General features: G+C 45.3%; 1 protein-coding gene across 2 annotated transcripts in view; it reads left to right on the forward strand.

The window, feature by feature from the left end:
• Positions 1 to 13,643, forward strand: part of LOC146060574 (ras GTPase-activating protein 4-like) — a 141,822-nt gene that overhangs the window by 101,704 nt on the left and 26,475 nt on the right. For both annotated transcript variants that reach the window (XM_083173938.1, XM_083173939.1), the window contains exon 12: positions 11,256 to 11,368. In XM_083173938.1, coding sequence (XP_083030064.1) covers positions 11,256 to 11,368 — 113 coding nt within the window. The remainder of the gene's footprint in view (positions 1 to 11,255; positions 11,369 to 13,643) is intronic.

Genomic DNA, 13,643 nt, shown 5'->3' on the forward strand with positions numbered 1-13,643 from the left:
TAGGGGACCTGGTATACAGGTATCTCTTATCCAATGGCCTCCCCTTGTTTAATACGCTTATCTCTGAAATATTAAGCGGGTATGGGACTAGGCCTACACTACTCCTTTTATGTAATACTTGAGAACACACCCAGCATTCTGTTTGGTTTAAAACCTTACCCACTAATGAGTGGTAATCACTCAAAGGATGTTGGCCGGTAGTTGCCTTACTGGTCGACTGACATCGCTGGATGCATCCTTCTTCCATTTTAGGTTGACAATACCTACAGACACAGTACTCACCAGACAATAAATCATCACATAGCCCTTGAACTACGTTTTCCTCATACCTTTTATCTTCTCCTGTCATGGGCAAAGTGTCAAGCTGGTTTAGGGATTCTACCTCACCCATATCTGGGTCCATTATTACACTGTCAGGACTCCGCTCCGATCGCTCTAGAATGTGGCAGCCACCAAGTATTTTTGGATGAAAGAAAGAACACAGAAAGAAAACAAAGACATATATGCATAACTGTGAACCTTTTGCTTGGAGTCCTTCCATCATCTCTACCCAGGAGACTTTTATTTTGCTCTGCTCTTAGACCTTTGTTCACTCAGGTTGCTCGACCTTGGCTGCTTCTCAGTGTTCCCGAAACAATGCTTCTAGCGACACTTCTTCTCTCTCGCTCTCTGCACACTGGGATTCTGGGTTACTGGCTTTCTTGCAGTGGGACGAATGTATCCAAGTCTCTCTCTCTGCGACTTTAATCGATGTAGTGCTGGTCAACAAAACTTGGTACGGTCCTTCCCAACGGTCTATCAAACAACCTGAGCGTAAGAAATTTCGGATCATAACAAAGTCTCCTGGTTTAAGATTATGACAATTTTCGGTAGGCATATCAGGGTTCAGAAAATTCAGCTGCTTTTGTTGCTCCCTTAGCTGTTTGTTTAGCTTTAGGATATACTGTACAGTTAGCTCATTATTACATTTTAGATCATCCTGTGGGTCTATCATGATGTGTGGCTGCCGACCAAACAGTATCTCGAAGGGGGACAGGTTGAGCGGAGTCCTGGGAGTGGTCCTAATGCTATACAACACAATAGGCAGTGCCTCTGGCCATAACAACCCTGTTTCAGCCATAACTTTACCCAATTTGTTCTTAATAGTACCATTCATTCTCTCAACTTTGGCGCTCGCTTGGGGACGATATGGAGTATGAAGTTTACTATTAATCCCCAGGAGTTTACACATGATTTGGAAGACCTCTCCTGTGAAATGAGTGCCTCTGTCACTCTCAATGACCTTTGGGATACCATATCTACAGACAAACTCCTGACATATTTTCTTTGCTGTAAAGGTAGCAGTGTTGGAGGCAGCGGGAAAAGCCTCCACCCAGCTGGAAAACATGTCAACACAAACCAATACATATTTCAAATTTCTACAGGGTGGTAACTGTATGAAGTCGATTTGTATTACCTGGAAAGGGCCTTCTGTAGGAGGGATGTGGGATGGCTCTGTTGGGATGGCTTTTCCAACGTTCTTCCTCAAACAGGTGAGGCATGACATTGCCACTCTACCTGCTTGAGAAGCGAACCCTGGTGCACACCAGTAGGCCTTTACCAGCTTGCACATACCTTCCTTCCCAAGATGTGTCAGCCCATGGGCCGCCTCGGCTAGACTAGGAAGGTATGCTCTGGGGGCCACTGGTTTCCCCTGTCCATCTCTCCAAAGTCCGGTGGACTCTTGGCCACATCCCTTCGACTTCCATACTGCTCTTTCCTGTGGGGAACACAAATTCTGCATGTCTATCAGTTTGGATGTGGATACCATGTTCAGTGTACAAAGGTTGGTGGGATGGGTGAAAATATTTACAGGGCATGCGGCCCTTTTCGCTGCCTCATCAGCGCGGCTGTTACCAAGTGACACCGGGTCTTTCTCTGATGTGTGAGCTTTGCACTTGATAACAGCCACTCTGTCTGGAAGCTGGATAGCTCCCAGAAGTCTCCTAATGTACGTCGCATGCGCCACTGGTGTGCCAGCCGCTGTCATGAAATTTCGGAGGCGCCATAGGGCTCCAAAATCATGGACTACTCCGAAAGCATATCTGGAGTCGGTATATATGTTCACTGATTTCCCTTTAGCCAGTTCACATGCTCTGGTCAGTGCCACCAGTTCCGCTACTTGCGCTGAGTGAGGTGGTCCTAAGGGTTCAGCTTCCACAATACCTTCTCCATCTACTACCGCGTAGCCTGTGCAAAGCTCTCCTGTCTCCGTCTGTCTATGACAGCTACCATCTGTGAATAAGGTTATGTCTACCTCACTTAATGGGCTGTCGCTTATGTCAGGACGTGCTGTGAAGGTCTGATTCAGGTAGGTCATGCAATCATGTTTGTCCTCACTCTCACTAAACTCTGCTTTACCATATTCAGCAACATTTCCATCACCCTCCACCCTTTGTGCCTTGGAGGGCACATGAGGAAGAAATGTGGCTGGGTTTAGTGTGTTGCATCTTTTGATGGTAATATTTACTGGGGCCATCAGCGCCAGTTCCCACTTAGTGAACCGTGCCGAGGACACATGACGTGTTTGGGCAGAATTTAGGAGAGCAGAGACAGCATGGGGAGCATGAACAGTTAAATCGTGTCCCAGCACTACGTCCTCACTCTTACTTACTAGTTGTGCTATTGCAGCCACACTTCGTAAGCAAGTTGGGAGTGAGCGTGCTACTGTGTCCAGCTGGCCACTGTAGTACGCTATTGGTCGGTTGGCATCACCATGTTTTTGTACAAGCACTCCTGCCGCACACCCACCTGATTCAGTTCCGTACAGTTCAAAGGGTTTCCCATAATCTGGCATTCCCAGTGCTGGGGCCTTTGTTAGGCTCACCTTTAGTTCCTCGAAAGCCAGCTCAGATTCCTCAGTATGAGAGACCCGATCAGGCTTAGTTGAGGAAACCATCTCTTGCAGTGGTAATGCCAGAATAGAGAATCCTGGGATCCAATTGCGACAGTATCCACACATGCCTAAGAACGTACGGATCTGATGTTGGGTCTGTGGCAGTACCATGTTCTGAATCGCTTGGATTCTGTCGTCGGTGAGGTGTCTCAGCCCTTGGGTAAGGCAGTGACCCAGATACTTAACCCTGATCTGGCATAATTGCAGTTTATCCTTTGATACTTTATGTCCTGTCTCTGAGAGATGCATCAGTAGCTGTCTAGTGTCATCCACTGATGACTCCAGTGACTCAGAACACAACAATAAGTCGTCGACATATTGTATCAGTATCGAACCGCTCATGGGTTGAAAGGATTGCAGACAATCATGCAAGGCCTGGGAGAAGATGCTGGGGCTGTCTATGAACCCTTGGGGGAGTCGTGTCCAGGTATACTGTACTCCTCTGTAAGTAAAGGCGAACAGATACTGGCTGTCAGGATGCAAAGGGACGGAGAAGAATGCTGAACACAAGTCAATGACTGTGAAATGGGTACAGTGAGGTGGGATTTGCATGAGGATGACAGCTGGGTTTGGCACTACGGGGAATTGGCTCTCAACTACCTTGTTTACCCCTCTCAAATCCTGCACTAGTCTGTAGCCCCTCCCCCCGCTCTTTTTCACAGGAAAAATGGGACTATTGGCCGTGCTGGAAGTTCTAACTAGGATTTCCTGTTGGAGCAATCGTTGGATCACTGGAAATATTCCTAGCTCAACTTCAGGTTTTAAAGGGTATTGCGGTATTTTTGGGGCTATCCTGCCTTCTTTTAAGCGGATTTCTACTGGAGCTACATTTGCCATCAGCCCAGCATCCTGTCCATCTTTAGTCCAAAGGGAACTCGGTATTTGTGCTGTAATTTCAGCTACCCTAGATGGATTTGATTCTACAACAGTGGAACACAACATTAGCCTCTGAGGACTATCCAGCATATCTTGCACTTCTTGTGTAAGATTTCTAGGAGTGTCCAGAAATACCCCATCGGGGGTGCAATAGATGACACATCCCATTTTGCAAAGTAAATCTCTACCCAGGAGGTTAGTCGGGGCCGCTGCAGCCAACAGAAAAGAGTGTTTGGTATGCAGAGGCCCGATTGTAACCTCCGCTGGTTTCGTCAGTGGGTAATGTTGTATTTTTCCTGTTACCCCAATTGCCGCTACTGATTGGTTAGTGAAACCCAAGTGAAGAGGAGTGTTGAGAACAGATCTGGCCGCCCCTGTATCAACCAAAAAGGTTTGTCTTACTCCAGCTATATCAACCTTCACCTGAGGTTCCTCTCCAAGGTGTTGTGTTAGTCTAACTGGCTGTAGGATACAGGTATGACCTGTTTCCTATGGTCTGACCTGGGTTGCCCTTAGCACAGTGTCAGCCATCAGATGGGGAGGAGGCATGTTGCGTGACCTGTCTGTCTCCTCCCATTGTCTAGGGGCTGGGTATCTCCGTGTCTCACCTTTGTGAGATTCCCATTCTCGCCTATGTGTTTGGTAACTCCTTGGGTTTCCTGACCTACATTGTGCTGCCATATGTCCCTCCTTATTGCAGTTGTAGCAAATAATGGGCTTTCTGCCTGTGTCCCTGGTGTTTCGTTGTTGGTATGCAACTTTGTTTGGGGCATTAGTAAGGGCTTGGATGCTAACCATCATCAGTTTTTCAGTTTGCAGTTCCTTGCGCTTTTTAATGTTGCGGTCGTGGTCCACAGCAGATTCCCGTAGGGCATCCACTGTCATTCCACGCCAATTTGGGAAAGAAGTTTGGACTCTGGTTCTCAGGTTTTCGCTGAGCCCTTCCACCAGCACAGAGACAATCAGCTCCCTCAGGTGGGGGTCGTCCTTAGGCTCGGAGACACCAGTGTACTTTGATACCGCCATCAAACCCCGGTTGAAATATTCGCTAGCTACTTCACCATCTTGTTGTTTGATAGTGAATATCTTGCTATATTCCACTGCTGCAGGAAAATACACTCCTAACTGTAAGTTAATCAGGCGTATATTTTCCTGGTTGATCTCATCATTTATCTCCTTGTCCACTTTCAATCCACTATCCTGAATGAATTTCGGGATGTCAATGTGAGTGGGGAGACAGGCCCTCAACATGATTCTCCAATCCTTGTTGGTGGGCTCATCAGAGTTTCCCAGATCCCTTACAAATTTCCGGCACAGAGCCAGATTTTTCCTAGGATCAGGGAAATCTGTAATGATGGACCGCAGCTCTAACCGTGTCCATGGGTTTAGCATGGTCATCTTTCTGGTAGGTATCACACCCTCTCTGTCTGCCTTACCATAGGGAACCTCCAGTGTGCGTACAGGGTATGTTTGTACCACATCCGCATTACTGGGACCTGCTTGGGAGTCATTTGTGTCTGTGCTGTGTGGTGCATCATTACCTGAGTCCAATACTATGCTGTTGGCATCAGCCGTCTCCTCCTCCTGTGCTGGGGCCTCAACAGCGGGTTGAGCTTTTCCCTCAATCATATTAATTGCATGAGAGACGGCCAGTGCCAACAGCTGCTCGTTTTCCTCTCGGGTTTCCTTGTAAGGGGATAAAACAGGATACAAGTTAGTAACAGGTACATGATTACTTAGGTCTTTCTTATGAGACATTAACCCCTTCGGCACATATGGGGGTGGGGGAGCTGATTCTAGTGTGGCAGCGGTTGCATTTGCATTTTTATTGTGGCTGATTGCATCAGGTATTGCCAGACCTCTGGTTCCCCATTGTTCCTGTCCTTCCTTCTGCCACAATTTAAGAATATTTATATGCTTCACTCTCTCCTTACGACTGGAGAGTAGGCATATTTCATCTTTTACTGCCGATAAGATTTCTGGATCGAAGCTACCAACACTGGGAAATTCTAGCTTGCTGCCTTGTGTCATTTTTCTCCATTTATTTTGGTAAACAACTGCGAGTTCACCGTGCTTCCTGCACATAATAAAAGCAGCCGATCCTCTTGGCCGGCTTGCTTCCTCCCTATCCTGCACGTTATCACAGCGTGACCCGTTATTACCCATAGTTACAGGAATAAACGTTCACAGCTTAATAGATAATCGGTGGGTTATTACTTATCTGAGAGCTCCCCAACCACTCACTTCTCCACACAGCGACACTTCAACGCAATCAAGCGAAGAGCCCACAATGCGAGGTAATGTTACTCAATCACCAAGTCTTTCAACTAGCAGCGAACTTCTAGCCAACTTGCTTGATGCGGCACAATTTTTCCAGGGTATAACAAACTTGCTTTCCTATACCCCCAAAAATCGGATTTCTAAAGTAGCTAATCGGAAACAAGTGCGTTCCGATATATCTTCTTGTACCCTCCTAGCGGAATTAATTCCACTGAAGGGGCAGTTCCTATGGGCACGTCGTCACGTGAACCCGGTCCTAACTGGACTGTCCTACACTGGACTACACTGCGCTGAGTCGTGTCGTCACACACCCGTCCTCCTCAGTTATGTTTCACACTGGGCGCTAGTTACACCTTGGTCTTATGCTTATTTTTGAAATATTTCTGTACAGAAAATTTTCCCAGGCCGGTAGCTTTTCACTAGATTCTTATGCAGGTATAAATCCCTTATAATAAGCTATAGGAATCTATTAAAATAATGCTTGAGTTGCTTGCTTATGAAAAAAATGAACAAAAAGAAAAAAACTTATTTTCTTTTATTAATCACCGCCTCATTTGCAGTATATTACTATACTGCTTAAATAAAGCTAGTGGTTTAATACTGTTCACCTTTTAGTTCCTATGTGTGCTGCGTGTGCAGTACCAATGAACAGCCACGTGTGTACGTGCGTTGTTCACAGGCCGCCGATGAATCGGCCACCCACGTGTTCTATAGTGTATTTGCAAGGTTGCGCTCGGGTTTCGCTATACGCAGTAATTGCGCCTAAATGTGGAATAAATCCCTTAACTCTGTCCGAGAGTTACGTATCAAGATGCGAAATAAATCCCGTACTTAATCCGTAAACCACGTACAAAGATGCGAAACTTTCCCGATGTGGGCACGTGCGCGCGCACCTTGCGTGATACACAATAGACGCTTTACGTTACTGCAAAAGGCCCAGGACTTGTCGCCACGTGGCGTAGTCCCTGTTTTTGCGGTAACTAACAATGAATAATTATAGTTTTGCACAGAGGGGATCCTCTATGTACTATAATAAACACAGATTCTACGTGTGCGAACCTTATCGCACGTGGTACATATACTATAATAAACAAGCAGCCCAAGACACTATACCCCGTTAAACTACTTGTGGCAGGCAGAAGTACAGTTTACTAAACACTTAGGTATGGTATGCTTTAAAACACGTGGTGGCTTTCACCTATTGTACTCCGGGTTCAGCGCTAGCACTTCCCGAACCCCGCACCGCCGTGGACTCGGCCTATCCAGCAATGGAAACAAATAAATACTTCCACCCTTTTGCTGGTATAGGTCGATCCGCACGCCTGGTACTGAGTTCTGGACTGTGGAGCGGACGGACGAGCCCTCAATTGTTAATGACGATTTGATTATTACCAGAGATACAATATGTGAAAAGCGCAGATTACGTAATGTGTCCGTAACCTGCTTACCCTTTATACCTAGCTACGTGCGAACAAAACGTAGCGCAGCGTAGCGTACCTTTTAATTGTATGTTATACACTTAAGAACCAATACCTTGATAAGAGATCCCTTCGCAGGACTTTGTCTCTAATTCTGCGAATATACTTTAAAGGACAGAGTCCGCAATGTACCTTATCGCTATTATGCGAATAACCAGACACGACCACTTAATAGAAGTAAGGAGGTTAGAACTCCATATAAAAGGTTGTATTAAAGTCCCTAATGGACAAAAGGGGGTTACAGAAATAAGAATAAACAGGTATAACAAGTGATACAATATACTAACAATGAATAACTAACAAACTCTGCTAAGGGGAAAGAATGCAATAATACAAAACACAATCAGCCAACAATACTACAAGGATAAATACCGTGAAATGCAACCGTTACCCGTCTCACTCTAGTATGCGAAGCGCCGTCCGGTCAGAGCTCACTATCGTTCAGGAATGAGCGATAGTCCGGTAGGGAGGTCCAGGGAAGTTAGTTGTGCCGAAGTGACCGAGCCTGCTCCGGGTCGCCTATCTTATAGGGTCAGAAAGGTGAGGTCAAAGGCCATTCTCATTGGTCAGAGATCATATGTCCGGTCCACTGTGATTGGAGGTTAGACGCTGTACCTGGTCTGACCAGGTGCAGGGGAGTGAACTTTAAGAGTCCTTTGTTCGGTGGTTTCGGCGTCAGCAAGGATAAGAACCGGTTTTATCTAGTTTCCTTTGTTAACTACTTACAACAGAAACTGTCTCTGGGATATGGATTATGTCCATAACTATCGGACAGTGTACATTGCGAAATATTCGCAATGACCGGAATACTTCGCATAATGAGCTGAACGGAACGGTACTAAACACGATATAGACAGGTGTGTGCAGGGCTAATAGAACAAAAGGAGAGGGATTAGTCGCACAAGACTATATATATGATGTTATGGATGACCCCCTATGATGCTATACAAAATTCAGTTTAATATAATAATGGCTGAAGAGGAGGTGTGCTACCCCAGGACAGTAAGAAGTATCAAAGAACGAGAAGAAAACAGGAATGTCCTGTCTGTATGGGTGCACCTATATCATTTAAAATTTGTACTTTTATTAGATATGTTTTAAAAATACTGCGAAATGTTAAAAAATAGGGAGAAATAGACAAACAACACTCAAAGTAGGAAATCACAAGTAATAAAATAAGGTGGCAGGCAGGCTGCTCTCACTAAATTCACTTCTATAATGAGGATGGATTAACATGTGTAAGTATATGGTGTTTGGTGTGTTTTCACATATAGTGTTTTCACCGTAAAGTATCCACACAAGAGGTATGATCCCTGTTCCTGTTGGATATACAGGGAACAGGTACTGAGACAATCACCCTGTTACCCAGAAATCAGCTGGGAAAATATTGGGTGTGAGGTACAAAATATATATGTTGTCATAGAATCCTTGGCGGGCCCGCACAAGGAGATTCCTGTTATAGATCTCAAGGACTCGGCTATAGATAGATGTTAATCTGCTCTGTTCTCAGGATCTATCAGGCTAATGCGGAGTGGTGTTCACCGCAGAGCTCTGAGATCACTGATATCAGGCAGGACACGTCTTTTAGCCGGTCTGCTCAGTGTTACAAATTCATTAGGCTGCCCGTATGTTAATGGTGCCTGAAATCAGAGCTCAATGGCTGAGCACTTTAACAAAAGCGGGTTCTAGCCAGTACTGGTACCTCTTATATGACACTACCCTTATAAGGGCTGTGAGATATAGTGGATAGTATACACAGGTAATCAAAATAACATCCTAACAATGAAAAATAATAAAGAGTGAGGAGAGCTGGCTCTGCCTGCACACCGCTAGCCGGCACGCGCTTCGCAGAACAGCTTTTTCAAGGCCTTGAAAAAGCTGTTCTGCGAAGCGCGTGCCGGCTAGCGGTGTGCAGGCAGAGCCAGCTCTCCTCACTCTTTATTATTTTTCATTGTTAGGATGTTATTTTGATTACCTGTGTATACTATCCACTATATCTCACAGCCCTTATAAGGGTAGTGTCATATAAGAGGTACCAGTACTGGCTAGAACCCGCTTTTGTTAAAGTGCTCAGCCATTGAGCTCTGATTTCAGGCACCATTAACATACGGGCAGCCTAATGAATTTGTAACACTGAGCAGACCGGCTAAAAGACGTGTCCTGCCTGATATCAGTGATCTCAGAGCTCTGCGGTGAACACCACTCCGCATTAGCCTGATAGATCCTGAGAACAGAGCAGATTAACATCTATCTATAGCCGAGTCCTTGAGATCTATAACAGGAATCTCCTTGTGCGGGCCCGCCAAGGATTCTATGACAACATATATATTTTGTACCTCACACCCAATATTTTCCCAGCTGATTTCTGGGTAACAGGGTGATTGTCTCAGTACCTGTTCCCTGTATATCCAACAGGAACAGGGATCATACCTCTTGTGTGGATACTTTACGGTGAAAACACTATATGTGAAAACACACCAAACACCATATACTTACACATGTTAATCCATCCTCATTATAGAAGTGAATTTAGTGAGAGCAGCCTGCCTGCCACCTTATTTTATTACTTGTGATTTCCTACTTTGAGTGTTGTTTGTCTATTTCTCCCTATTTTTTAACATTTCGCAGTATTTTTAAAACATATCTAATAAAAGTACAAATTTTAAATGATATAGGTGCACCCATACAGACAGGACATTCCTGTTTTCTTGTGTGCAGGGCTAACTAAGCTATGTGTGGCGTTCTAAACCTTTTAACTATATTTCATTTCGTGTAAGTGTGTTATTATGAATTTATATGTGATAGTATGTCTACTCTTCCGGTCCACATTGTCACGCATACTCGGGTATGGAAACTTTATTTGCGCAACTCTGCGAACCAAAATGGCGGCCATACTATCACAAAATGGCGTGTGTGTACCTAGACTTCCACAATTATTACATTATATGGCATCTGTTTCTTTTTTACTAACCCAATAAGTATATAACCTTATTACATTTACAGTATGTTTATCAATATAGAAGCCTGTAAGTACGGATATAAGGCAGTTTTGTTACTGAAAAACTTTGTCATGTGTTTGGGATGTTTCCAGAACACAGTTATGTTTGGCAGTAAAGCACTGTTTTGATAAAGAAATGTGAAGTCTGAATCAGTCTGGCCAGGCAATCCTGTTTCACGTAACATCAAACTAATTAGGAAATGCTCTGATTTATTGTGTGATAAAAGCTGAAAGTGACATATATCCTGTCCTTTGTTTTGTTGCTCGGAAAATTTGTCAGTAAACATACTGCATGGAGATAGCAATGCAGGGAGGGGAGCTGGGGGCTGCACAGATAGCACTGGGCATACCCCTAAAATTACAACAAGTGGTCGCAGGCACTAGACCCCTCCCCTCCACCCAAGGCCATGCCCTCCCTCCCATGGCTCTGCCCCTTTTTGGCTGCAGGTCCCGATTTGAAGTACAAAGTTATGAGCCAGTATATATGAAATTATGTCTCCCACTTAGCATAATAAAAATCAGGAATTAGTTTATTTAAGTTACATATTGGGCCTGAATCAGTAAATGCATACACTAACATCCGCAGAAGTGCGGAAAATGGCAAATAGCGATTTCCACAATTGCTGCCGAATTAACCCCGCTGTCTGCCTTTTATCTTAATTTAAACCAAAGGATGTTTGTTATTTAGGTGGCTGGAACACAATATCTACATAGCGTTGTCGGACCAACAATAAATCGTATCTTTGAAGAAAAAAAGTATATTGAACTGGATCCTGGTAAAGTTGAGATTAAAGAAGCTGGGTAATGTCATTTCTAATACTATTACAAATTATTTGTATGTGTAGGAACACGTAGTCACATATTGGTCTGTTTATCATTCCATATTCCCCCCTCCCCTGAAAACACACCTTTGGGGGATACCCACAAATACTAAGTATCATGACAATGTACTATGGAGGGGCCACAACAGATATCCCTCCATTTCTGGAGCACTGCCTTACGCCGCCGGGTCTGTGGCTAGGACCCGCAGATCTACTTGTCTGCAGTCCCGGTGCTCCTGCAAATGATAATGACCATCACAAAATGGCTTCTCCTAACAGCAATCCGTTTTTGAGGAGGCTAGAGGAGGACGCAGCCTCCTCTAGCCTCCTCAAAAAGTGTCTGCTGTAAGAGGGTGGACATTTTTTGTGGGCTATTTTTCATTAACAGGAGCCGAGACCGCAGACAAGTAGATATGCGGGTACGGGCGGTGGCAGCAAGCAGAGGGGTAAGGCAGGCTGGTCCCGGCAACAGTGCAGCGCATCCGCAGACCCCCGGTGCCCACATTTACTCAGAGCCTCCCCGCGACGGCGGGGTCTGCGGGGCTATTGTTACGCCACTGGTGCTAGCCGCTGTAGCCTATTGGCTACATTTCATAAAGACTGTGGAGGTGAAGTACCGCCAGTAACCACTAGAGGCCACTCGACGGACCATATTACTCATTAACAGAAAGTGAAAGCAAAATTATCTGTTTCAAACTTGCTGGATATGGAGAGAGGTAGTTGTGAAGACAGAGTTTGGAGGTAGGAGCAGATAGGGAGTTCCGATTTCAGGCTCCACAAAGTTGGGAGGTATGAGTCACTAACCTTATTGTGAGTAGCTTTTCTGGTAATATCGACTACTGCTGGTGTGTTTCCAGGTTACTGGAGGAGTATGAGACAGGGCAAGGGCAGCAGCAAAGTTCTGATATAGGTAATTGTTACCATTATGAAATCACTGCATGACCGCCTAGACTCCACCAGACCAGATACGATTGGTTACCCAGACAGACAGACAGACACACAAACAAACCAATGTATTTTCTTTATACATTTTCGTGATTGGGGCCCTGGTGTGGATTGTTTTGAATTGAAACCCTTGCCAGAAGCCTTCTAGTCTCTCCATGCCATAGCTTGAATCAGTAGCACCAAGCATCTTTGGGGGACATTTACCAAAATGGATTCGTAGAAAAAAGGTGTATTCGTAGGCAGAAATACACCTTTTTTTTACGAATTTGTATTTTTGGGATTTACAATCCCAAAAATACAACAATTCGTAGTCCTAAAGATGGAACATTCGTATTTGTATTTACAAATACGAATGTCCTACACCATCGATAGGATACGACAGAAATCACCATTCCTGATTTACTAAGCAGCCGTACTGACAATACGGCTGCTAAGTGGTGTGAAACACCCACGCAAATACGACAGGAAAATAGAACACCATTTTCCTGTTCTATTTGCGTTTTAGCCTGCACGGATCAGTCAGATCCGTGCAGGCTTCAGTGAAAAAAAATAGAAAAATAAATAAATTTAAAAAAAAAACGGCGTGGGGTCCCCCCCCACAGCCGAAACCAGCACCAGGCTGAAGTAACCGGGGCCGGTAATTAAAAATCAGGGAACCCGACAAATAGGGGCTCCCCGATTTTTAACAACCAGCCCCAGGCTCCAGGTCCGAGGCTGGTTCCCAAAATACGGGGGACAAATTGACTAGGGGTCCCCCGTATTTCAAGAACCAGTCCCAGGCACAACCAGCCAGCAGGGTAATGCCACAGCCGGGGGGAGACTTTTTATGCAAGTCCCCCCGGCCAAAGCATTCATCCCTGTGACCGGTCAGCCTGGCCAGGGGCCCTGGGGGAGTGGGGACCCCCCCAATGAAGGGGTCCCCCCCCTCCAGGACTTACCTGACCAGGCTGAAGCCTGGTACTGTCCCCGATGCCCCTGGGCGGTGGGCATCGGGCTGATTATCGTGTAAAAAAAAAGATGAAACTATTGTTTTTTTACTGTGGCACTACAAGTGCCAGCAAGCTGGGACTTGGAGAACCACAAGTCCCAGCCTGCTGGGCATTAAAGGGCCCGCTGGCACTTGTAGTTCCACAGTTAAAAAAATAGTGCACAAAACACACTGACACACTGACACACTTTTAAAATAAAACTTTATTATATACAAAGCTCACACATACTAATCCGTAGGTATCCCTGGTCCTGTGTCGTCATCTTCTGGTCCTGTTTCGTCTTCTTCCTCCATGTCGACCGTCGCTGTCACCGTCCGGATC

The sequence above is a fragment of the Crinia signifera genome, chromosome 2 (genome assembly GCF_055691185.1).
Source record: "Crinia signifera chromosome 2, ASM5569118v1, whole genome shotgun sequence".
Classification (NCBI taxonomy): Eukaryota; Metazoa; Chordata; class Amphibia; order Anura; family Myobatrachidae; genus Crinia; species Crinia signifera.